A 27315-nucleotide genomic window follows, 5' to 3' on the forward strand; every position below is an offset into this window, starting at 1 on the left:
CGCGTTGACGTCAGAGCGTGGGCGGTATGGCAAGGCTTCGTCGTTGACAGTGGGACGGGGATCCGAGATGGGCAGGTAGGGGAGGAGGAGGAGAAGAGGAGGAAGACCGGTGGTTGGGGCCAACCTGGTGCGTGGTTGTGAAGTCGGGGGCTGGAGAAACCTGCCTCGCCTAGCCGGAGAAATCCCTGAATTAAGGAGTAATGTTGCGAAGGATGCCCGTATAATTCATTTGTCCATTATTATATAACGATAGTTGTAATCAGCAGTGATGGACTATCCATCCATGCACCCCTAAAATTAGGACAACTGGGGCATTTCTATGCTGTTCGCGAATTGCAATCTTTTTTTTTTTTTACACGTTCGCTAAAACACGTTCGCTGTTTTGAGCGCCTCTGCTGCAATTTCATTTCGGAGTGTGCACCGTAGGCGTGTTTTATTCCCAGGGTGTGTATGGGAAAAGCGCGACGGTTTTATTTTCTGAATAAAATATTTCTCTTCCTAGTGAATGTGGTTATTCAGCTATGAAATTAAGTCACCCCCTCCCACACTCTTGGATCTGTTTGCAGAAGAACATCTGCAAGGCAGTTAAATCAGGTTTGGAAAGTTGAGCCTGCAAGTCACTGCAAAACTGAAATGCCCGGGCAGCACTGTTGTTTTCCCTGGAGTCAGATGGCATTCTCACAAACAAAGCTTCATTGGCTAACCAGCTTTATTTTTATGGTTCCATGGCTGTACTGCAAATGGGAAAAAAAAATGGTTAGAACCTGCAGTTGGTTTAGAAACTTTTAATCTTCATATATGGCACATTTTAGGTGTTTTGAGTGATACTTTTTTATTTTTTTTAAAAAACCCAGATCCCCTATTTTTTTATTTTTTTAAAAAAAACTCAAATCTGGGTTTTATTTAAAAAAAACCTCCAGATCTATTCATGCATGTAGATTTATACTGAAAATCTGAGTGTCCTTAATTCTTACTGAACTAAAGACCATCTTGCCTTATTTTACCCAAGGTTATTGAGCAAAACTAGTTAATATGCAGTGTTACATACAAACTCCCCAAATTAGTTGAGTAAACTGGTAAAGTTAACCATGGAATAAGCAGCAAAAGTATTGACAGCATGATTTTGAATTAAATGATACCATATCAGTAGAACATCTTACCCCAAAAAAACTTGATTGGTCTCTGCTCTATTCCTTGTACTGAATCTGCACAGAATTTTTAAGCTCCAATAATTTTCTATAGATTTGCAGCAAATATATTAGATTTCAGTGAATTGGTCATTATGTCTCTGAATCTCTTTTTTCCAGTGTACATGGACAGCCAAAATAATTACCTTATAAAAAATACAGTTAAAGCAAAATATATTATTTTGGCTTGTGAGATGAATCATTTAAATTCAGAAGGGAAGGCTTTCCATATTAACATTTTGGAAAATGATATTATTCTTTTTTGCTTTGAAAGAGTTCTGAAGGGTGTGTTTGTTTTTTAATTATGAAATCCTGTACTAAACTTGAAATATGTTTTTGGAAAGAATGCTGTGCTGTCTCTCTATTAGATTAGGGCATAACTGATACATAAAATAATTTTTAAAATCCTGTTGATGTGCTAAATCAGTTTTTTGTACCTTTACAGAATGTCTCTGGCTGCTTATTGTGTGGTTTGCTATAGAAAGATAGGAACTTTAGGTTCAACATGGAAAGTTGATCAATCATGGAAAGATATCAGTAAGTGCAATTCTATTTTTACAAGCCTGACTCTATCATTATTTTATTTGTATGATTTCCCAGATAAATTCATCATTTGGAGTTTGCTGCACAAATACAGGCAAAATACAATATATATATCTACTTGAAAGCTTTAATAAGAATAATAAATAATACAAACTAAAATAGAAGAAAAAAAAGAGAAAAGAAAAGGCTAAAAATGCAGAAAAAGAAAAAGGCTAAAGAAAGATATGAAGTGGTTGTTTCTCATTTTCTTCATATTGGTGCTAAGTACAATTAAGATTTAAACTATTTCTCTAAAGCTGCATCATGACTCTTCTTTCTATAATCTGTCTAATCATCAAAACCATAAATCATGTTTTTTTACAGTCCATAAGGGGTGGGAATTATATTCTTCCTTAGAGATAGTTAGAATAGCAGTCTTTGGAAAAATGTTCATCACCACATTCCATAGGACTGATGATGAACTTTTGATTTATTGGGGTTTTTTCTGTAAAAGGAAATATATATATACCAATGGAAATGTAAAGTCTATTTGAAGGTAGGATCTCTGAGCAGGATCTTAAGTGACATCACTCTGCATTGCTATTTAAATATTTAAGCTATACTTAAGAATGAGTTGAACATTTTCCTAAACACAAAGTTGAAAACCTTACTTTTCCAGCACATAATATGAAATGATAGCCATCTAAAAAAATTGATAGAAATTTTAGATAGAAAAATGTTGATAAGGTCATCTGTAAGAATGTATACTGTACCATTTGATTTTTGGAACAAGTAATATAAATTAAATTATGATTTCCAATGATAAAATATTTTATGAAGCCAATGATACGTATTCCATATTAAAAGGATGATGGTGGGAGGATCATAAAAGGCTAATGGAAGAAACCAGTGTTGTAAATCTAATTTTGTACAAGTTTATTCAGAAGTAAATTCTTCTAAATTCACAACTTGAGCTTTGTTGCCAAGTTAGTTTGCCAAATTGTGTTTTGTTGTCCGAAGGATGCTTCCCAGAAATAATCTCATCAAGTTGAGTGGGTATACTCCCAACTATAGAAATTTCTTTAAGTGGTTAGACTTACAGAGAGCTGTCACTTGCTCCCTAAGAAATAGGACTTAGTTTTGCATAACCTCGAATAGGAATTAATTAAATTACCATTAAATCAGATATTTAGGGCCTTACTTGAGGCTTAAAGGCTTGATAACACTACCTCATGCTCTTATATCTCTGTTCCTCTAGCAGGCTATAAATATTCAAAATTGTAAGCTTTTGGGCTCCAAGTATGGGAGCTTTTTGGAGTTTTGTGGACTCTGCATTGGTTGCCAATTGATTTCGGGATCCAGTTTAAGGTGCCGGGTTTTCATCTATAAAGCCCTTCATGGCTTGTTACCTGGATATATTCAGAGCCAGATTCTCTAACCATCTGTGGTCCAACCAACTAGCTATAGCAATTAGATACTGATATGCACCCCACAGTTTCATTGAGGGGGGCGGCTGAGACAAGGAGCCCCTTGTCTATTGTAGTGCTGGTGTTATAGAGATCAGTCTGATTCCCTCTTTGCTGATTTTCCACAAGCTGTTAAGGATTGAGTTCCTTTGTAGAGCTGCTTCCTGATTTATTTTAATTCATCTTTTTGTTCTCTTTGAATTACTGCAGCATTGTTTTTATTTTTGCATGGGGCTTGTTTTATATTCCTTTATTTTTCTATGAGAATTTCCAAGAATCTTTTTTTATTGTGTTGGCATAAAAATAGTTAATAAATAAGCAATATTTAAATTAGAAGTTAAATGGATTCATGTGTATTTATTTTAATAATAACTAAGTACAGTTAGCTTAACCTCTGTATATGTCACATTATTGATATAATGTTTGTACTAAAACATCTATTTTGGACATGCATTGATACTAAGCTTTTAATTTTTAAGGAAAAATTGTGAAGTTAACGGGCTCACTTATTCTGGGGTAAGTTTTTATTGGCAGATATCCATTTTGTTGTTAGAATAAAACTAAAGTATCATAGTATGTAGGTGTTTAATGTGTTATTTTTTTCAACTCTTCTGGTGAATATATATAGTATGTTGTAACTGTTTAAATGCCTTGTATATAGTAATATAGTATATACTGAGCCACTGCGTCCCTCACTGAGCAGTGGCACAGTGGGGGATGCGGTGGCTCAGTGGCTAAGACGCTGAGCTTGTCAATCAGAAAGGTCAGCAGTTCAGCAATTCGAATCCCTAGCACCACATAACAGAGTGAGCTCCTGTTATTTGTCCCAGCTTCTGCCAACCTAGCAGTTTGAAAGCATGTAAAAATGCAAGTAGAAAAACAGGGATCACTTAGGTGGCTCGGAGTTATTTGTTGGAGTTGTGGTTTTCTGGAAAGCTGACATTAACAGTGTTCCATGCGTCTTTGGCTTTAGTCATGCCAGCCACATGACCATGGAGACTTCTTCGGACAGTGCTGGCTCTTTGGCTTTGTTACATCTCTGTTACAGAGCACTGCCCCCTAGAGCCGGAAACGACTAGCACGTATGTGCTAGGGGAACCTTTACCTTCTATAGTAATGTTGACAATATTATCTAGTATTGAAAGCAGATGCAAAATTAAGTATGACCCTCTTTAATATATTACACAATAATAGTAAATTCCTGCATTATTTTATCATTTAAAATCTGGACCCTTAAATATGACCTATGTGAATCAGTCATTCCTGAAAACTTTAAAAATTGTGAGTTTTGAAAGAATTGACAGGCCTCTTCTCTCTTCTCCCCCCCCTCCTCCTCTCCCCTCTCCTCTCCTCCCCTCCCCTCCCCTCCCCCCTTTTTCTCTTGGTTTCTAACCCACACACAAGTTTTGCCTTTCCTTATTTGAAATTTAAATTTAGAAGCAGATTGCGTTTCCTGCTCAGTTCATGTATTTATTTATTGTTTCCTATATTTATAAAGCAATACAGACTGTGAGGTGATAATGTGCTGGTGCTGGTGCTTTTGCTGATCTGAAATACTCTTCCTCCACCATCTCTGCTTGATTTACTGCCTTGCTAGTTTCTAGCATCAGGATATGATTATGGGACCATGGCTAGAAGGTAGCAAGGAAAGTGTATCCCACAAGCATATCCTGATTTGCCTAGTTTGGATATCAAGAGAGTTCTGCTTATGAGAGAGAGAGAGAGAGAAGAAACTGGGCAAAAGGAAGTGAATGGACATTTCAGATTTAAATTTGTACTTTAATGCTTACACTGATATCTGTCTTCTTCTTTTTTAAGTGGTTGTATATTTGCTACTTACGAAGTTTTGACTTTAAGAAAATTATTCAGTTTTGATACCCAAGTGGTACAACAAGAAAAACTGAAATCCTACATCTACTTACAAACAGTTTCTTTAGATCAAAGTGACTATCAAGGTAAGAAAAACTAGGTTATTGTTGAAAGTAGAAGGAATTAGAAACACAGCTTGAATATAAGAAATAGTAGTTAAGAACTAGAAGAGTAGTATATTCATCCTGATACTTAAGGAAGGACATTACACTAGAGACTATGGAAGAAATTTACTCATGTTCTCTTCTGTTATTAGAACTTTATCAGATTTTCTCTTTTTTTCCTCATAAGAATGTTTTTCTCATTTTTTAATATTATATTCTACTGGAAATTTACTCAGCTAGGACCAGGATCAGAGGTGGTATTCAGCAGGTTCTGACCAGTTCTGGAGAACCGGTAGTGGAAATTTTGAGTAGTTCGGAGAACCAGTGGTAACCTTCCCCCAGGAATGGGGCGGGAATGGAGATTTTACAGTGTCCTCCCCATGTAGAATCGTTTTCCTGCTCTGGCCTATATATAGGATGGACAATATATTATTTGACCAAAATAAGCTTTCTATTGTTTTTGTAGGAGTTATATGTCAAGTGAGAAAGAAGCTTCACCGAGCAGCCAAGAAAATTATAGAAATGCATGCTCGAATTTTCCAAAAGCCCTTCGATGGTAGGTTTGGTAAAAGCTTTAAGAATGCTATGTCAATGTGCTGTAATCTAAAACGTATTTTTTTAAAAAAGCAGAAGCTCTGTATCTTTAACAATTTATACCATGCAGAAACTAAACAGATATAGCTTTTTCCATTCCCTCCACCCAATGCTGTTTCTGTGTATTGGGAAATCAATAAATTTCTCCCTCTATATATATATAACTAAAGTGCAAAGCTGCCGTTATCTGGCTGACATTTGTTACCTGGAACAGTGACTTAATATTTGGAATTGGCTCTGAACATGCTAGTTTTGCTTAAATGTTTTATTATTTTTAAACCAATTGCTATTTTATAAATAAAATATCTTGTCAATGTTTATTCAGAGATTTAGGCTTAAAGTCAGTACAATAGTAAGAGGCAATTATTCAGTCAAGCAATGTGCTTCACTGGATGCATTCAAACAAAGACTTGATTGCCATCTGGCAGGAAAGATTTACCATATAAACTCGAGTATAAGTCGACCCGAATATAAGCCGAGGCACCTAATTTTGCCACAAAAAACTGGGAAAATTTATTGACTCGAGTTATAAGCCGAGTTTTTCAGTACATTTTTTGTGTTGAAAAAAAACCTCTCGGCTTATACTCAAGTGAGATTCCCTCTGAAAAAAAAAATGGTGTGGAGCTCCAGAGCTGGGCAGCCACTTCCCTGCTTCCATGTTTCCTTTGCAACTTGTAAGCATGGGGGTAATTGGAAGCAGAAAAGTTCTTGCATGAGGATATATTGTTTTTTCTTTATTTAACTGTTTTTAGGGCGGGGAAAGACCCACCGTCATGTGAGAATGCTCTGACACGAAATCTATTCGCCTGAAAATAAGTGTGTGTATGTGGGGGGGTTAACAGAGGGAAGACATAGGGAGAAGGCAAAAGCGACGGAAGATCCTTCAGGGGAAACTGAGGGGGAGACTCACCCTTGGTCCAGATGAGCCCCCTTCCCCGCCCCTAAGGAAGCAGAGGCAGCCAGCAAGGGCAGGCAAGCCCCGCTTCGCGGACTCCGTCCGTCCTCGCTCCCACCCACCCACCCAAAGCCACGAAGTCCCCCAATCGCGCAGCCCAGAATCGCCCTCCCCTCAGGGGGCAGCAACGACGCCCGGTGTTTCCTGAAACAAGAAGCTCCGCCGTGCAATGAAAGCGCCCTGGCTCTAGGCTCAGAAAACAACGCGAGCTGAGGTGGCTTCGTTTCCTCAGCCCTAGCTGCTTTCAGTCTGCTCGGGAGGAGGAGGGGGAGGAGAAGGTGGTGGCAGCGGCTCGCGTTGTTTTCTGGCTCTAGGCTCACTATCGCAGAAAACAACGCGAGCCGCTGCCGCCGCCACCTCCTCCCCTCCTCCTCCTGAGTGGACTGAAAGCAGCTAGGGCTGAGGAAACGAAGCCACCTCGGCTCGTGTTGCTTTCTGAGATCGCGAGCCTAGAGCTCAGAAAATAACGTGAGCCGCTGCCACCACCTCCTCCTCCCCTCCTCCTCCCGAGCGGACTGAAAGCAGCTAGGGCTGAGGAAACGAAGCCATCTCGGCTCGCGTTGTTTTCTGAGATCGCGAGCCTAGAGCCTAGAGCTCAGAAAATAACGCGAGCTGCTGCCACCACCTCCTCCTCCCCCTCCTCCTCCCGAGCAGACTGAAAGCAGCTAGGGCTGAGGAAACGAAGCCACCTCGGCACGCGTTGTTTTCTGAGCCTAGAGCCAGGGCGCTTTCATTGCACGGCGGAGCTTGTTTCAGGAAACACCGGGCGTCGTTGCTGCCCCCTGAGGGGAGGGCGATTCTGGGCTGCGCGATTGGGGGACTTCGTGGCTTTGGGTGGGTGGGTGGGAGCGAGGACGGACGGAGTCTGTGAAGCGGGGCTTGCCTGCCCTTGCTGGCTGCCTCTGCTTCCTTAGGGGCGGGGAAGGGGGCTCATCTGGACCAAGGGTGAGTCTCCCCCTCAGTTTCCCCTGAAGGATCTTCCGTCGCTTTTGCCTTCTCCCTATGTCTTCTCTCTGTTAAAATCCCCCACACACACACACACTTATTTTCAGGCGGATAGTTTTCATGTCTGAGCATTCTCACATGATTGTGGGACTTCTCCCCCCCCCAAAAAAAAAAAACAGTTAAATAAAGAAAAAACAATACATCCTCATGCAAGAACTTTTCTGCTTCCAATTACCCCCATGCTTACAAGTTGCAAAGGAAACACAGAAGCAGGGAAGTGGCTGCCCAGCTCCGGAGCTCCACACCATTTTTTTTTTCAGAGGGAATCTGACTCGAATATAAGCCGAGGGGTTTTTTTTTCAGCACAAAAAATGTGCTGAAAAACTCGGCTTATACTCAAGTATATATGGTAATTTGGATTTCTTTGCTGAATACATGTTAACTTGAAGGTCCTTCCTACTCTGGGATCCATAGTGTTCTCATTGGGATGCAAAAATGACTTTTGGGTACTTAAATGTAGTTCCATATATATTCTTGTTTTACAGTTTTGTGCAGGGTCAAGTCAAAATCATTGGTTATGGCCACTAAACTTCAGTTTCCAGATTCAAAGCACTCCATTCAATTGAATGGTCAATCGTTCACATTAGGAAAAATCTCCTTCAAATCAAACTTGATACTGATGTATAGTTTTCTTGACAATTTTTACCAAAGTTGTTTACAATTACCTTTTTCTTGGAAGGTTTTTGTAACCCAATCGTGACTGTAGCTCTAGTGTTCTCTGAAGGTGTATCAACAAAGGATTTACCCATTTAGCTTGTTGGATTAGCTAAGATCAATTAGGTAATGCCACCTAATTGTAGATCCAGGAAATTGCACGCTTTAAAACATTACTCTAAAAATATGATCTTTAGTTACAGTACTGCTGATAATACAAAGATGGAAATAAAGTGACTATAATAATCTTGTCCTATTTTATGTTTGGTAAAGAACGCTTCAGTACCCTTGATGCAGAAGAACGCGATTATGCCTTGTGGCTGCTTGTGAAAAGAAGTCAATCAAATGATAAAATGGTCCGATTACAAGCTGTGGAGGAATTGGCCGCCAATCGTTACTGGCATGGTAATGGTGTCTATTAAGATAACTACAGAGTTCCTGCTGTTGGCTCTTATCTCTTGCATAGTACTATGAAAAGGATAGCCAACCGAGAGCAGCACAATATATCAGAAAGCTTTCTTATACAAGTTCACAGACTAAATAGGAACAATAGATGTACCCATTCATTTTAATTGGAGCTTGTACTGGGGAAACCTTTTAGTGATTAGGACCCTCAGTGTGTTTGTTTCTTAGTTTGCTAAATTTCAATTAAGGTGGGGGCGAACACTTTACAGTAACTGGACACTCAGAATTATTTAAAAATTACTACCAACCTGCCTTCCATCGAGGACCTGTATGCTGTCAAAAAGAGGGCTGTGAAAATATTTAGACCCCTCACATCCTGGACATAAACTGTTTCAATTCCTTCCCTCAAAACGATGCTATAGAGCACTGCACACCAAAACAACTAGATACAAGAACAGTTTTTTTCTCAAACGCCATCACTCTGCTAAACAAATAATTCCCTCAACACTGTTCAACTATTACAAAGTCTGCACTACTATTACTATTACTCTTCTCATCGCTCCTTATCGCCCATCCCCTCCCACTTGCGACTGTATGACTATAACTTTGTCGCTTGTATCCTTATTATCTATATTGACTGTTTCCTAGTATGATTTGATTGCTTATTGTACCCTATGACTGTTATTAAGTGTTGTACCTTATGATTCTTGACTCTTGACGAATATATCTTTTATGGACACTGAGCGCATTTGTACCAAGACATATTCTTTGTGTGTCCAATCACACTTGGCCAATAAAAGAATTCTAATTCTAATAAAAGAATTCTAACAGTAGAATCTTTTCAGTTCTGATATCTTACTTCAGCAAGAACCAGTGGGTGGATGTTTTACAATGAGAGCTCAGACTTCCTGTTGGAAATGCTTTAAGAATGCTATTGCTGCCCACAGGAGTCTGACATTAAACTGTCAACTTTTGTTTCACAATACAAACTGCAGGTGTTAACAGTTCTGTTAACAGCATTACAGCTAAATCTCCCCCACCACAACCACCACTGTCCTTGTTCTTCTAAATTGGGAATTTGTTTACTTCTGCCATCCTTAGGCAGGTAGTCCGTTCTAAACAGAGAGCTTATCCTCACTGGGGTTTTAATTGCAAAGATGTATTGCTTGTTTATATAGTTTTTACTAAAAATATATTTCGGATTAGTGAAAATCTTAACTTTATATTTGTTTTAGTACAGATTATCAGTACAGGACTGTTGCCCAAACAAGCGACCAGAGAACTGCTATAGCTTTAGCACGGAGTAAAGACGTTGATCTGCGATTTTTCCTGCCTCCTCATCTTTTACTGAATCCACAAGATGTATGTATAATAAGATCTGAACGGCCTTTACTGCAGCTGCTTCTTTTATTTAGATACTTGAAAATTAATACTTGGGAATTGACCGAGATACGTAGCATAATGCAGTTGCCGGAAAGCGTCCGTAAGGACAGGCATGCTTCTGAAATTATTATTTTTTTCATTTGAGCTTTCCCAATCAAATGCCAAGAGAAGCAGCTCTTTGCCTAACTGAAAGGACTGGGGGAGGGGGGGAATTGGTCTCAGGAGGAAGGAAGAAATGCAAGAAAGATCTAGAGGCACAATAACCTGGAGGGCTCTCTTCTGATTTGGACTTCTCTGCACTGTATCTCTAATCAATCTATGAATGCCGGTCCCTGAGGCTGTTAGGTTGTTTTACCTAAGTATACCAGTCTCTGAGTAGAGTGCCCTCTTAAGTGCCATGAAATCATTTCCTAGGATGATTTGATCTCCTGGGAGACTGAAAGTCAGAAAAAAAGGGCAAAAGTTGAGGCAACCTCCAGCTGCCCCAAGGGCATCACGTTGAGGAGAATAATCAGTGTCTGTTTGTTTTTTCACCCAGTAGTCCATGCTGGGTGAAAGGGGAAATAACAATAAGACATCTAATAGTTGCTGTCTTGAAACTACCGTGCCCTAGTTTGTTTCAGGGCAGAGCTGCCTGGCCACCTTGATGACATGCGATACAGGTGGCATTTTCCCCCAACAAGAATAGCAAGAATGTTCAAGAACAAATCGGAAAAATGTTGGAAATGTCATCAGACACCTGGCTCATATTACCATATGTGGTGGACTTGTGGGGATGCTAAAAAAATATTGGACTAAAATCCACATGTGGTTGGAAAAAAATGACACAAAAGCATATAGATTTGAAACCAGAGATATTTTTATTGGGAATTTTACCTGAAATATATAGTAAAGAACTGAAATTGTAAATGTATTAACAGGGGCTAGGATTGTATTTGCTAAAAATTGGAAAAATGAGAAAATAACATCACAGGAGGAAATCATTAAGAAAATACTGGAATGTGCTGAAATGAGTAGATTGACATTTGAAATCAGAGAACAAGATGATAAACAATTTTATAAAATCTGGGATCTATTCTATCAATAGTTAGAAAATAAAACATGGTAATGAAATATGTAGATTCTTAGAAAATAATACATATATAAAGATGTATTCTTTTCTTATTATATCTACAAAATGATTGTAGGATAGATTTGAGATGATAATATGAACTGTCACAAAACAATTTAATTAAAATATGATTATTCGTAAAACATGAATGAATAAAACTATAGTCAAATGATTGATTAACAATGATATTAATGTATTTAGTACTTGATTGAAAATATGAGAATATATACAATGTAATTGTAATTGAAGACTGAAATGGAAGCACAAAACAATTTGTAAACCAACTGGCACGCTGTATGTATATATATATGGAAGATGGCTTGATGTTTTTATATTTTGTTTGTCTATGTTTGTCTTAAAAACCAATAAAAATTATAAAAAAAAAGTAATTAGAAAAAAGTTACTTTATGTCTGTGCAGTATCCTCTGGTTTCTGCCCTGCCACCTTAGGCGTATTTCCCTAATCAGAATATGCTTGAAGGAATATGGTCTGAACAGAAAAGGATTGCATTCCTAATCTGGACCTTTACACTAAAACTCATGCAGCTTCATACCATAAAAGCATTTACAAATCCTAGGTTTTTTATGCGAATCATCAACAAGATACAGTAACAGGAATGTTTGTGGTTTCATATTTCAGACTTGTTGCTTAGAAGATGAACTTCGACTGCTACTGGCAGCTTTACCTCAAACAGATCTTGACCAGTGTGTACAGTATTTTACCTCTTTAGCTTTAAGAGAAAGCAGCCAGACCATAGCTGCCCAAAAGGTATATTCTCAAAACTTAAAGAGTTCAACATTCTAGTCAACTGGGTACTTAGAACTGGCATTCAATTTGTATGTTTTCTCCTTAATGTATTGTATTTGGGGTTCCCATTTTCATTTGCATTTTTACAGTGTCTTAAAGACTCTTTGTACACCATGTTGGGTCTTTTGATTTGTTGGCCTATGAAGCTGGAGATGGATCTATTAAATTCTCAATATAAAAGGTGGCATAGTCTCTGACTAAATTTGAAGATGGAAAATGAAGTATTGGATACCATGATTTTATACTTTGGTTTTTAATGGTATTTACTTCTCAAGTAAACTGAAGACAAGTTCAACTGTTATTCTGTCTTGCCAATAAGTTTCTAATTTAGAGGGTTGGTCTGAGCCAGCAGGAATGAGAAGACGGCAATAAATATTTGCTTGTTTCCAGTTGAATACATATTACAATTACATCAGTTCCTTGAATTGACTGATCATGCGGAGTAAATTCTTACTGGAATTTTTTTACTGGAAAAAAATTTGCCTCCAGAATAATAAAATGTTCCTTTGCAAAATATTAAATTCTCATATCCCTTTTTGAGTAATTTGCCTGGAAAGTAATATTAGTAGCAAGAATGCTCCAATGGCTGTTATTATATTGATGTTTCTACCTTGCTGGGCAGTATTTTTAAAAGAGTTCAAAGTTACAGCATCTTTGCTGTAAAGTGAGACATGGACTCTTGTTTCCTTTGACCCATTAGAGTACTCTTTGTGCTTAATTTTTAAAAAATGCAGAACTCTACACACTGTTACAGAAACATGGTTCTTCACATTGTTCATTCTGTTGTTTTGAAATTAATTTCCAACTTGTTTTTCTTCCAGGGAGGCTTATGGTGCTTTGGAGGTAATGGACTTCCATATTGTGAAAGTCTTAGTACCGTACCGGCAAAGACAGTGGAACTCTTCTGTCTGCAAGCTTTAGTGGAACATTCCAAGGTAACGCAGCAGATACACCTAGCCCGAGATTTCTCACTCTGGGCCGGGAGCCCTTTTTCGATCTCAGTAGTGCAAGCAAGCTGACAATATAATCAAATAGTTAGAAAATGATTCGTATTTTTCATGATGATAGGATATGGTTTTCATTTTAAAATAGCAATAGCACTTAGACTTATATACCGCTTCACAATGCTTTATCTCTCTCTCTAAGTGGTTTACAGAATCAGTGTATTGCCCTCAACAATCTGGGTCCTCATTTTACTGACCTCAGAAGAATGGAAGGCTGAGTCAACCTTGAGCCTGGTGAGACCCGAACTGTCAAACTGCTGGCAGCCGGTGATCAGCAGAAGTAGCCTGCAATACTGCATTCTAATCACTGCACTACCACGGCTCTTAGAATAGATGAAAGAAATGCTTTCCCATTAAATGAAAGGTCCTTTTAATTAAACCTGTTAATTTTAATGATATTAATTCTGGGTTCTGCCTCTCACTGCACTTGCTGCTACTTTGTAAACAGTTGAACTCAGCCATTTTCAGCCGTCTCAGATCCAAGGTAAAGGCATGAAGAGAAAATCCCTGCTCAAGCCTTGTTAAAAACCCAGGATAAATTATAAAATGTGTAGGCACTATTCTACTTAAGTCATGTTATGAGGAAATAGGTCTGTAGTGCCTGTGCTTAATATAGAGATTCTCAAGTCACTTTTAATTTTATTTCCGTGTCTGGGTAATAAGTAGTCCACCTTCTGTCACCCCCGGGACTCTTTGTGCATGAAATAATTTCATACTTGATTTGCACACAGTTCAAGTGCAGCTTATCACTGCAATTCTCTTATTTCAGATCCCTAGCCATTGCAATAAAATTGAAGCAAACAAGGGACTTCAACTCCTGCAAAAGTTGTATCACCTCCATAGAGATTCTCACAAGATACAAAGAAGTATCATTCACATAATTGGAAATATGGCATTAGACGAACGTCTGCATGCATCAATAACACGTGCAGGTAATAGCGAATGTATTTGTTGTTAATTGGACAAGGATTATTAAAATATTTTGTCTTGCGGTTTTTCCTTACAAGAGTTACAGGGTTTGGAAATCAATACTTTAAAGTTGGAATTTAGTTACAGTGGAACCTCGGGTCACGAACGCTCCTGGTCACGACCAAATCGGGTGGCAAATGAAAAATCCACTCAACTTTTGAATCGGGTCATGATTCAAAAATCGGGTGGTGAACAAAATTTTCCCTTTGGCGCCATTGTTTTTTTTTCTGCGTGCATACGCAGTTGGTTGTGCTTCCAGACACGAACAGATTGGGTTGTGCCCGGAGTCCGGGAACGGATTACGGTCATGACCCGAGGCTGCACTGTATTTAATATTCCAGGCAATTCATACAGTTAGTCAAATATATATTCTCATTGGTTGAGCATAGTATAGAAACTATACATGGGTATATATTGAATTTATCTTTGGAAAAAAGGAAATGATCAGAAACTACTTATACTTCTGCAGTTTGTGAGGCAGTGCTTTTTTCTATTCAGGACTCTTCTCAAAAACGGGAAGGAAGGAATGAATCAAATAGATGAATGATTAAAACAAAGGTTTTCCTGACAGGATGACTGTTTATTTCTGGAGGGGTTTTTAATAGCAGAAACTTTACGTAAACAGAATACATTTTACCCATGGGATGACATGTCTACCTGCCTGCCTGCCTGCCTTGATATTGCTGCATGAATTATTGGTTATGATCAGTCTTACACCATATCTTCAAACATGAACAGGAGAAACTAAATTTTTAGACTTCCAGTTGCTAACAAATTTTGCAGAGAATTGCCAGAGAAAATGTGGTGAAAAGCAGTCAATGTATATAGTACTTTCCTGCATATTTATTACTTACTAAGTGTACCTTCATTAATAAACCATATGAATAGGTAACGATCAGTGATACCAATGTTTTATTCAATTCAATGCTAGGATGGGTTTCTATACTAGCAGCTATGATGAAGTCTGCACGTGTCATGGAATCCTCTCACGCTGCAAGAGCCTTGGCTAATCTGGACAGGGAAGTGGTGCAAGAAAAATACCCAGATGGTGTATACATTTTACACCCACAATGTCGAACCAAGTAAGCAAGCTCTATCTTGTTTACATGAAGCCTCTGTTGTAATGCAAGCTTGTTCGTAACCATAGTTTACACATGATTTGATCTACTGATACAGCCCACTCTTTGCACTGGAGCTGATTCAGGCATCCAATTGTAAGAGACTGACTACTGAATCGTGAAAATTGCTGTAACCGTGTACTCCGGCAGATAAACAGTTCAGCCTGTAGGGAGAAGGTTTTCTTTCTGTTTCCCCTTCCTGTATTCTGAGTGGAAGGGAAAAAAATCAGGGAGCTGTCATAAACTCAGTCAGATTTTCAATATTGTGTTCTGACCTTACTCCCCAAACATGACAAACCTTCTGAAGTTAACTCGATGATTCCTTTAGTAGGAGCCCCGATAAAAAGTTTCTCTCTCAACATAGGCTAACAAGTCCAGCCAGCCAGAAGATGAATAGTGGTCTGCCACATTTATTCATCTCTGCCCTCTGCCTTTTATCCCCAGATAAAAGCCCCTAAGGTGGGGCTTCATTAACAGCAGTGGCTCTTCCTTCCCAAGGATTGGCCCATGGATTTCTACTGCTCTCCTCTTCTCTGTCCTCTGTGCATCTGCGTGTCAGGCACTGGACCCAGCTGTTCCTCCTCTTCCTCATCAACTACCTCCAGACCTGGGGGCTGTTGACTCTCCACCTGAGGACTGATGGATGACCCAGACTCCACCTCTGTGCTAGCCTCTTGCCCCTTGGAGCTCTCGGATTGCCTTGATGCTGACCCTGACTCCCACACCTCCTCTTCCTCTGATTTGGCTGCTGGAGGGGCTGGTGGCTGACAGGCCACAACATATTGCCTTGGTGCATAGACAGCGAATGTTTTCAACCTTAGTCAGCTCTTGGTATGCACAGCATGGATTAAAATATACAGAAGCAGGACAAAATCTTTTGCATTAATCTCATAGATGTTTGTCAACATGTGTAAATTGCTTTGGCTTTTAGGTTTGTTTCAGGGACGTGCATTATAAATATATTACAAGTAGTCCTTGTTTAGTGACTGCCTTGTTTAGCAAATGTTCCCAGTTGCACAGTGATGAAAAAGTAACTTTACATCCAATCCTCACATTTACGACTGTCACAGATCTGTAAAGCAATATCATAAGCACAGAGTTTCTCTTAATGACCGAGTTACCAGTTCTAATTGCGGTTTCTGAATGAGAACTACCTACAGCATTGTGGACTACCATTAGGATGCTAATACTGTACATTATGCATAATGCTCAAGACTTTCAAGACAGCAGTATGTTGTGAGAAACCTGGTCTATACAGTCTGGTGGCAGTTAAGCCTTTGGAAATTAGTGACTGAGAAAGGGAAAGGTGTAAATTTAGCTAAGATTCACACCTTGCTAAGGGGCACAAAATAGTTTCAGACAATAGATAGAAAGAAGTCCAGAGTTCAATTGGCTAAAGAAGCCGGCAGAAGAAGAGCAGAGCAGAAAATAAAGTAAACCTGAGATTTTGGAAGGAACTTTCTTATGAATCACTACATCTCATAAAATAAAGAAACAGAGTTAAGTTAGAGGAGGAGAGAACTTTACCTTTTAAATGATGTCCTCAGTACTGGTAAAGGGTGTGAGGAGATATAAGCCAACATTTGCTTCCTCACCCTGGTCTGGAATCTAACTTAGAATAATTCTATCAGTTTTGGTCTCTACCATTACTAATTCAGTGGAGATGGGATAGGAATTATTGTATTTATTTGAGAGTTAATTCTATGACTATATTAGTGGTTTTCAACCTTGGCAGCTTTAAGATGCATGGACTATAATTCCAGGAATTTCCAAGCAGCATGTTGGGAATTCTTTAAACTTGACAACTTTAAGACTTGTGGACTTCAACTCCCAGAATTCCTCCCCCCTCTCACGTTAGCTCAGGAATTCTGGGAGTTGAAGTCCACAAGTCTTAAAGCTATCAAGTTTGAAGACCTTTGGCCTAAATGCTCTCATTAATAATGGCTTTTTCTTTATGACTTCTCTCCACTACCAGTGAGCCCATTAAAGCTGATGTCCTTTTTGTTCATGGCCTTTTGGGAGCAGCATTTAAAACATGGAGACAACAGGACCTTGAGCACTCTGCAGATGAGAGAGACTTAGATGTGGAAGATGACTACAGTGAATGTTGGCCAAAAGTAAGAATTATTAACCACATCTTTTGAGTTACACGGGAACCAGGACTGCCAAGATTGTTGTTGCTAAGCAATGAGATCCCATGACATCACATTTTAGACTGCATAGTTTAGCAACAGCAGTCCTGGTCACTGGTTGTTGTTGAAACCCAAGGACTAACTGAATGATGATGGTAGGGATGTTAGATTCACATTCTAAGACTGGAAGAAACTTAATAATTCAAGTCCTAACTAAGAACCTAAGAATTATTAATATTAATGATTAATTGAATTATTCAAATTGCATCAAGGCTCTAGGTAGTTCCAAGCAGGGTGGTTTTTAAAAAAATAAAGTTAGGGTATTCAGGTTTCATAGATTCAATACTGCCAGATATCGAGAAACTCCTCTAGGCATTGTTCTGAGGGCTCCAATTAATGATTGCTTTAATAATTCATTTCTTTTCCCACGATATCTTATGATTCTTGACTCTTGACGAATGTATCTTTTCTTTTATGTATACTGAGAGCATTTGCACCAAGACAAATTCCTTTTGTGTACAATCACACTTGGTCAATAAATAATTCTATAAGTGTTCAACTTCAGTTTGTAGGCCCCAATATTTCATATATTTTTTTCAGTTGTTTTTCTTGAGTTACTTTCCATTATGTTCAGTTGAATTCATAAATAACAGAGAGCAGCATTTATGTGAACAGCTGTTTATTGAGAGGTACAGTACCTATGTAATCACCAACACAACACTTATTTGTTTACTGTACATGTACGTCAAGATTCTCCTGATAAAGCATTTTCTTTTTTCCCTTTTACTATACTTGAACTCAGAAAAGGTATCACTTCCTTGATTTCTGCTTTAATGCTGCTGTTAGAAGAGTAATAAGTCATAAGTGACAGTTTGATCGTTTCTAAATACGTTATGAAGCCTTCTGACATATCCAAATGCAGAGGATTTGATTAATTGGCAGGGATCCACCAAACAGAATGATAGTAACATTATCTCCTAGAAGAATGAAATGAAAACTTTTGGCCCTTTATTTATGGGTTTAAGGCACAATGGTGGTTTATCAGACTAATGCTGGGTTGCTGAAATTAAGGCAATAGACATTGCTAGCAAGTCACTTCAGATGGAATTACCTGCAATTATAGTTTACTCCCCTGATTCACTCGCCTTGCTTGCAAGTATGTTGCTGGTCTTCATTGCAATACCTGAAGCTTAAACACTTACCTGAACACAATTGTTTTCTGTCTTGTTTTCATGTGTTCCAAATTTAGACTTGGTTAGCATCTGACTGTCCATCGCTTAGAATTATTTCTGTGGAATATGATACCCACCTTAGTGACTGGAGAACCAAATGTCCTGTAGAGAGCTACAGGTAAGGAATAGGGGGAGTAGAAACTGAAACAGTGTTATGTCTCTGTACACATCTTGTACATGTTAGATGTGAATATAATGTTTATATATTAACATGATTGCATTAATATTTAATACTAAGGTTACATTTTTGTATGTTTATTGTATTGTGAGCAGTCTAAATTCATACCTGCATTTGATTAAGATAACAGATTGATCCTATTATGTAAACTTTAGAAGAGCCCTGCCAGGGTTGATCAAGATCAGTCTTAAAATATTTAGGTGGATTCATTCATTGCATTAACCCATGATTTCTTTAACAAAATTTAACTTTGTTTAACAAAATTGAATAACCTTTGGCAGAATTGCTATAATCTTGTCAAACCACTTTCAATATACTCTAAATACAACCATACATAGACAGTAGTTGCTCCCTGAAGAATATGTGGGGAGACTTGATATTCCCAAAACAGTGATTTTTGTCACAGGTAATGTGATTGTGTGCTGCCAAAATTGCTCCTTCAATTCCCCCAAAAGGAGACTTGACTTGGATAATACTAGAGCTGCTGACTTAATTCAGTATTTGGAATAGAGATTCTTTGATATCTACCATATATACTCGAGTATAAGCCGAGTTTTTCAGCACATTTTTGTGCTGAAAAAAAACCCCTCAGCTTATACTCGAGTGAGATTCCCTCTGAAAAAAAATTGGTGTGGAGCTCAGGAGCTGGGCAGCCGCTTCCCTGCTTCCGTGTTTCCTTTGCAACTTGTAAGCATGGGGGTAATCGGGAGCAGAAAAGTTCTTGCATGAGGATTTTCTTCAGCACAAAAAATGTGCTGAAAAACTCGGCTTATACTCGAGTCAATAAGTTTTCCCAGTTTTTTGTGGCAAAATTAGGTGCCTCGGCTTATATTCGGGTCGACTTATACTCGAGTATATACGGTATATTAATCTAACGGGATGTTAAATAACTGTTTACAATAAGTACTTCGAATACTTATCTGAAGTATTAAGTAATGCATTAATTTCCATGTTTTTGACAAGATTTTTAAATATTCTGTTTTACATATCAATCAAAACCCCTTGTGCATACCAGAAAACTGTTCTAAGATACTGCATATACACGTCATGTGAAATACAGCATATTGAATTGATTATCTGGATGCTAACCATTATTTTAAACAAGATTTGATTTAAAGCAATCATTTTGTACAGCCAGAATCTGCAAGATCATGGAATCCCTCAAGTTTTTTTAAAAAATATTCTTGCATCTTGGCATTCCCACCCAAAATCTCACTAATCGTGCTTAAACCTGATGAGATTTAATGATTCCATGGTAATTGCTTATCTTTTTAATTAAATTAGAGTCCCATGAGATCTGTTTGGAAGGTCATATGTTTCATAGTGCCAACAGTCACTGAGTTGTTGACACCTGTTTTTTTGTGGTGTTGATCTAACCTTGGTAAGTTTAAGATTTCAGCTTCCATGAATTCCCAGATAGCTTGACCATTGCCAAATGTTTTAGAACCTGAAGAACACAGTCTTAAAATTGCCAAGGGTGGGGGGACACGGTTCTAAACCTTTCAATAATATGGGATGTTCTAGGTTTAAGAAAAGTTTCAGAACTGCTGCCTAAAACATGCCAATATTTCCACACAGTTGGATGCTACGGGGGTGGAGCGCAAGCTGAGTGTAAGGAAATTGGAGTAAAGCTGCCAAGAAATAACCTGATTCTTCAGAATATGCTGCCTTGCTATATTTGCCTCTCTTGCTTTCTTTGCTGTCTCATCTGCAGAGAATCTCTTGCATATCGAAGTACTGAGCTTCTCAAGAAACTAAGAGCTGCTGGAATTGGAGACAGGCCTCTCATATGGCTGTCGCATAGCATGGGCGGTAAATTCATTGTCTTCTGTATCAACTTTAAAGTGAACTATTTCAAGCTTGTTAGCCCTGTCAATATAGTACATTGCTTCTATTCAATGGCAATGTTCATAAGATTCATTTGAGCCACGTAGAAAGCAATCCCCGCGTGGATTTACAATAATAGTAGCGTGTGGGATGTGTGTTTAGATGTGATGTGTTTTCAGTCGCTAGTGAATGTTCAGTGTGCTGTTTGTAGATTTTCCAGTAGCTCTCTACTGAAAATTCTGATTATTATACCTAGATGCCACTCTTGTCAGAAAACAGCCATAAAAACCTTATGTGGATGGCTAGTTACGGACTCCCCCGCTGATAGGATAGGATACTATGGAGTGTTGCTATCTGCCTCTTTAGTGTGTTTGTATTCAAACTTTAATGAGCCCAACTTCCTTTAATTTTTGCCACTCTTTTATTTCCTGACTGCACTGCTAACACAACCTAGACCCTTCATGTGTTCCAATACACCCTGTTGGTAGATTTCCTTTGCAAGACTAACAGGATGGTAAGCATCTCTTTGACTACTCATCTCCTCTAAGCCCTTTCTTACGGTTTCCAAAGTGTCTGCAGAAATATTGGGAGGGCTGGGGCGGGGCATAATGAATTAAATTTATGTGGCCTTCAGCGCTATGTTTACCGGGAAACAATATCTAGAAACTAGGCCTACATTGATCATTTAGTAAATCAATGAATAAAATAGTAATTTGGTTACTTGTCTATAACTCTTGCTTGTTCCCACATCCATTCCATTGGAAACTGAGGCAACTTTTAGTAGTGGCCTTTTCCCTATAATTCTTTCAGTATATTTGTTCGTAATCTTCTGAATATTGACATTTCAAGTTCTGGGCATTGGCTCTTTCCTCTGGCACAGGACGCATCCACCATATATATCTTTCGAAACATGAGATCACCCTCCAGCAAACCCTTGTTCTTGCTCACCGCTCACCCACTTCTTAAAAATGAACAAAGGAGCTAAGATTTCACATGCACTGACTTGGAATGGTTCTATCTAAAAATGTCATATTAACTCCACAGTGCCAATAGGCTTTCTAGATGCGACTTAAAGTGCCTCCATCCCCTCAGTCTGTTTCTGCACTTTCATAGCTGTTTGTCTGAAGGGCAAGCAGAGAGATTCATAAAGGATTTGGAAAAGAAAATTATTATTATTATTTTTAATGTGATTGCTTGGATTGACTGCCAGGAGGCACAGTGTGACCCATTTCATCTTACCTGGGGCTCATCTAGGGAGCCAGATCGTATTCTTTGGCATTTAAAACCCTCTACGAGGAATTGAACTCTTTTGACCTTTGCACTTTAGAAGACTATATGCAGCTCATTCGGCTTTAGAGTTACCCTAAAATATTAAGATCTTAGTTCTTGGCATTCAGCAGTTAATAGGAAGGGTTGTATATAGAAGCTGTCACAATTGTACACATTGTCTGCCTTCCCTTAAGATATGTATTATATGTTGTGTGCCACAAGTGTTATGTCAACTATGCATGGCACAGGACCTGGTTATTTGCAGGACCATCTCTCCTTAAAACTATCCACCCGTTCCACTAAATGATACAGGGTGCGCACACTCTGTGTCCCCCTCCCTGAAATCTTGCCATCTCGTGGGACCTCAGAAACATGCCTTTGCCATGGCTGCCCCTAACCTGTGGAATATGCTCCTGCTGGTGTTTTTCCACAGACCCTCCACCCTTCTAGCCTTTCAGAAAGCTGTTGAGATTTGGTTTATTTGTTTGTTAAGGGTTGTCTGTCTGTCTGTCTGTCTATCTACTAGTCACGTTTCTATACTGCCCATCTTCAAGGATCTCCCATTTTAGGTGCTGGAATTGTGTAATAGGAAACATGAAAGAAGGAAGCTGAACCTGCTGAGGGAGATACTTAACTTGCAGGTTTTTTGTTTTATTGTTTTAGAGTTTTTATTGTTTTTATGATTGTTTTATTTATTAGTTTTATAGTTACTGTGAGCCACCCAGAATTGCTTAATTGCTTATATGGGCGGCCACAGAAGGCTTCTAAACAACTGTACCATATGCATATAAGCAGACTGGGCTAATGGCCAACTTGGTATCTCTTGTACTTGGTACCGGTGGTCTGGGGCTTGTAGAAAGAGGCCTTCCTTTTCCAGAGGAGGAAAGAGTGACTGGCCCCCGTTTTTTTGTAAAGAAAGCAATCCAGAACGTCTTCAATGAATTGTGGGAGAGTGATTTTCTGTCTTGTATCTCTGTCATAAGCATCACAGCCCTGCATGGATCCCATTTCACGGAGGCTTTTCTTTTCAGGCCTTCTAGTCAAGAAAATGCTGCTGGATGCTTCCATGGACCCTGAAATGGCTTCCATAGTGGACAGCACGCGGGGGATTGTATTTTATAGTGTTCCTCACCATGGCTCCCGGTTGGCTGAATATTCTGTAAATATTCGATTTCTGCTCTTCCCTTCTGTGGAAGTCAAAGAGCTCAGCAAAGGTTTGTTTCTTTGCAGTAGTTCTGGAATTTGTATATTTAAAACATAGGTTTCTTTTCTATAGCTCTCTTTCTCTCATTCTCTCTCTCTCTCTCTCTCTCTCTCTCTCTCTCTCTCTCTCTGTGTGTGTGTGTGTGTGTGTGTGAAATATTAACAATAAAGCCAAATTATTGACACTAATCAACACTGAGCTTCATTTTTATTTATTCCTTTGACAGAGCTTAATGGAAATCCGGTTTTCTAGGCAATATTTTTGGAAGTGGTTTGCCATTGCTGTCTTCCCAGGGCTGAGAAGGAGTGAACATAAGATTACCAAGCTGGCTTTTGTGCCTAAGCCAGAACAGAGCTCAGCTTTCTCTGTTTCCAATCTGGCATCTTTTATCAGTAGAATATAGAATTCCAGTTTATGTGGAACTAGTTAAAAATTAGGCATTAGAAGACTCCAAATTCTGAAATTTCTACCCTATTCAGCACTTCTTGAATGTTAATGCAAGAGACAGAAGCATTTTAGTTTCCTCAGATTAAATGTAACCTCTTTACCCGTAAGTCACTGTTGCCTTCAGCCACCATTCAGAACCTCTGCAGTGTTCTTATAGAAAGAGGGAGGTAGAGTTGGATGACAACCATGTTCTGATTCCATTAGACACCAAATCTGTGTTTCATGTAAAATATAAATGAGGCCAGTATAAAGGCCTCTGATAGAGCCCCATGGCATCACTTTCAGGGTCTCCCAGTTCAGATATGAGGTATCCCCAATATTTGCTCCCAGACCACATCAGGAACTGTGTGAAACAAATATTAAATAGGAACGCAAATGGAATTCTAGTTAAGTTCAGGCATATCCTCAATTCAAACTTAGCTGAAGTGTAATAATTTTGTAACCACCTTGTCTGTTATTTATTTATTATATTTACATTAAAGGCCAATCTGGACAGCTGTGGTTCTGCATCACCTGCCCACCTACCCCAATTTATTGTGTACAGGAAGTTCTGTCCGTGAGCTCCATAGTCTACTTCCCTTCCCTTCCATTCCCGGGTAGAGAACTTAGACTTTGACATAGATAGGTCTTTTTTACAGGAGCCATTTTGTTTGTGTTCAGTCGGAAGCTAGCAACACATAGAAAGACTTGTGACCATTGGGACTAGAATTTCCATTGCTAAGCGAGGAAGTGGGTAAGTGAGTCATGCCCCATTTTACAACTTTTTTGCTGCAGTTGTTAAACAAATTACTGCAGTTTTAAAGTGAATCAAGCAGTCATTAAGTGAATCAGGCTTCCCGCATAGATTTTGCTTGTTAAAAACCAGCTGGGAAGATTGCAAATGACTTTGGGATGCTGTAACCATCTTAAATACAAGCCGGTTGCTAAGCACGCACATTTTGATCATGTGACTGTAGGGAATGCTGCAATGGTTGTAAGTGCAGGGACTGGTTGTAAGTCACTTTGTAACTTCGAATGGTCGCTAAATGGATGGTTTAAGCCAAGGGCTACATGTACTTCACCAGAACAAATAGAGGGCATGATATCATCTAGCCTTGCTTGATACTGGCACTCAGCCTTTAAAACGACGGCAAATGCCACCTTTCTGAACTGAAATCCATCTTTGATATGAAAAACATTATACATCAATGTAGACCTCTGCCTGAAACGCAGTGTCTAAAATAAGAAATCCACATTTCATTTTTATGCGTTTTTCCAGATTCGCCTGCCCTGAAAGCACTGAATGACGACTTCATCTCATTTGCCAAGAACCAGAACTTTCCAGTATTAAGCTTTGCAGAAACTTTGCCAACACGAGTTGGCAGAATGCTGAGTCTGCATGTCGTGCCAGTAGAATCTGCAGGTTTGACAATCTCAGAATTCCCCTTCAGAAATGCCTGCCTTTAGTCATCCATAACAGTGTTTCTTTACCTCAGCAACTTTAAGACTGTGAACATCAACTCTCAAGATTCTGCAGACATTCTGGGAGCTGAAGTCCACACATCTTAAAAGAAGGCCAAATTAGACATCTTAATGATAGGTAAATGAGCTAATGGAAAAAGTAAAAAAAAATAAAATAAAGAAATTAATGATTGACTTCCAGTTGAGGAATACTGGATCAACCATCATTATGCCTCAGATCTCAAGGTAATTTGCTATCTCACCTTTTTTCTTTATATGCTCATTACTTACATTTTAAGGAATGTGAATTAATTATTTGAACATTTTCACTAGGACGGTTTCTGTATTATCAAACAAAATGTAGTTCTTTAGTAAACAATTAGGAATACGAGGGTTGGATTCGCCCTCAATTTGAAGTTATTGCTTCTGGCTTTTCTATATTGTGGGAATTTTTATATTATACAGGTAGTCCTTGACTTAAGGCCACAATTGAGACCCCAAATTTCTGTTGCTCGGTGAGACAGTCGCTAAGGGAGTTTTGCCCCATTTTACAACCTTTCTGGCCACAGCTGTTAAGTGAATCACTGCAGTTGTTCACTTAGGCTGGTTGTTAAGTGAATCTGGCTTCCCCGTTGGCTTTGCTTTTTGGAAGGCGACAAGGTGATCACATAAGCCCGGAACACTACAGCTGTCATGAGCCAGTTGCCAACTGTCTGGATTTTAATCACGTGACCATTGGGATGCTGCAGTGGTCCTAAGTATGAAAAACGGTCATAATTTGCTTTTTTTCAGTGCCATAACTTTGTAACCATCATTAAACAATGGTAAGTTGAGGACTACCTGTACTTCGTTGTATAATTGTATGTATGTTTGGCCTGAAAACAAGGTGCAGTTTTTCTTTTATTATGCATTGTGTAGAAAGGACTAAAAAAGTTATTTCAAACCGGTGCACATATTCCTCAAACGGCAAAGACACAAATTATGTATGACATCCTGTTAAACAGCTTATGGATTACTGCAGCGAAAATAAATTTTCAGGTATACTCCAACCTTGTTTTATACACTGTTTAGAATTTGGTTCAAGCATCATCTTTTTAATTATTTGTTACTGATTCCAGTTCGGAGAAAGGTCAGACAGATAGGCTGCCATCTTGCCTGGAGACCCTAGAAAGCAGGGGGAGTCCTTTGAATGTAAATAGTTTCATAGTCTTTTCTGTGATCCTAATGCTCTTTGCTGTGTCTGTTTCAGATTTGGGCATTGGAGAACTCATCCAGGTAGAAGTTAGCCACCTCAACATTTGCAAACCGAAGAACAAAGAATCTTTCCTGTATCAACAGACCTTAAAGTTTATTCAAGATTCTCTAAAAAGGGAGCTGGGAAGTCACTGAACGACCACACTGTGCATATTTGTTCTTTTACTGGAGCAGTTATGCCAACTTTTCTTTGAATCTGGGCCTGTCCTTGGCAGGGCAGCTGTTTTATTACAGTCAAGCTATTTTTTTTTACCATTGCTTAATGGGAAACAGTGGATGTATTTCTGGTGCTGTATATTGTACAAAGCATTGTTGTTCATTTTGAGTTCCATTTAACGCTTGACAAGGAAACGGTTATCTGGGCTCCTAGAAGGTCTTTTCATTGTTTTGTAAGCATGTGTTTTACCTAAAGAGATCTTCATTCTCTGCTCAATATAGAAACAAAGCTGCTATGCCATTAATGATTATCCTATATCAGTCGTTGACACTAGGTGGTTGGGGGCACTTGTTCCTGTATATATTGTGCATACTGGAGAGCAAATGCTCTGCCACAAATCTACTCTCCCATCCTGATGTACTTATACACACACCCACATTGCAGGATATCAAGTTCTTTACGGACATTGATATTTTAAATATAGTAGAAAATATGTGTAATGACAAATGAATATGTACCCTAACCTGTATTTTTGTAGCTGGATGCCAACAGAAAACAAAGGCATACAGTAAATTTGCTATTGTACAGTGTTTGGAAAGCTGTTACAAGCCCAAAACTATTTTACTCCCCCCCCTCCAAAAAAAAACCAAAAACCTAAAGCAGTTTCTTAATTCTATGACGACAGATTTTCCTGTGGTCATCTTACACCAAAATGCCTCATGAAGTAAGGAAGATTCAGAATTGTTGCTTGATTCTGCATAAAAGGCTGGATTAATCAAGGGAGCACTTACTTGAGATGAATCAGATTATGTTTTTACCACTTAAATTTTTTAAAACTAAGAAGATAAAATTCAGTCTCAATGTAATCTGAATAAGCCTGCCAAATATATATTGCAATATTGAAAATGCGAAACACTCCAGGAGGGTAGATATTCTTCCCTTTGGCTGTATTTTGAATTTTAAGTAATATAATGTATAAAGCCAGTTCCAACATGAAGCCAAACCATAGCTTGATTTTTCAT

The 27315-nt window shown here is 38.7% G+C and overlaps 1 protein-coding gene across 5 annotated transcripts; it reads left to right on the forward strand.

Moving 5' to 3' along the window:
• Positions 1-26921, forward strand: SERAC1 (serine active site containing 1). 5 transcript variants are annotated; one of them, XM_087938948.1, is made up of 17 exons: positions 1-24; positions 1633-1724; positions 3655-3691; positions 4994-5130; positions 5615-5704; positions 8630-8761; positions 10002-10123; positions 11895-12023; positions 12884-12997; positions 13836-13998; positions 14967-15117; positions 17129-17270; positions 18535-18635; positions 20410-20507; positions 22823-23005; positions 24701-24844; positions 26132-26921. In XM_087938948.1, the coding sequence occupies exons 2-17, from the start codon at positions 1634-1636 to the stop codon at positions 26269-26271; spliced, it is 1974 nt and encodes a 657-aa protein (XP_087795074.1). In that variant the 5' UTR covers positions 1-24; position 1633; the 3' UTR covers positions 26272-26921. The 5 variants fall into 5 exon arrangements, with proteins under 5 accessions (XP_087795074.1, XP_026560840.1, XP_087795082.1 ...); XM_026705055.2 differs by having other exon boundaries at positions 8-75; XM_087938933.1 differs by lacking the exon at positions 1-24 and adding an exon at positions 40-127.
• Positions 26922-27315: the final 394 nt, after the last annotated feature.

This window comes from Pseudonaja textilis, chromosome 1, assembly GCF_049901715.1.
Source record: "Pseudonaja textilis isolate UNSWEBS1 chromosome 1, rPseTex1.2, whole genome shotgun sequence".
Classification (NCBI taxonomy): Eukaryota; Metazoa; Chordata; class Lepidosauria; order Squamata; family Elapidae; genus Pseudonaja; species Pseudonaja textilis.

Coding starts and splice junctions, on each gene's coding strand:
- SERAC1 (XM_026705055.2), top strand. Junction 12,024..12,883: donor AGACCATAGCTGCCCAAAAG/GTATATTCTCAA, acceptor TTTTTCTTCCAG/GGAGGCTTATGGTGCTTTGG. Junction 24,845..26,131: donor CGTGCCAGTAGAATCTGCAG/GTTTGACAATCT, acceptor TGTCTGTTTCAG/ATTTGGGCATTGGAGAACTC.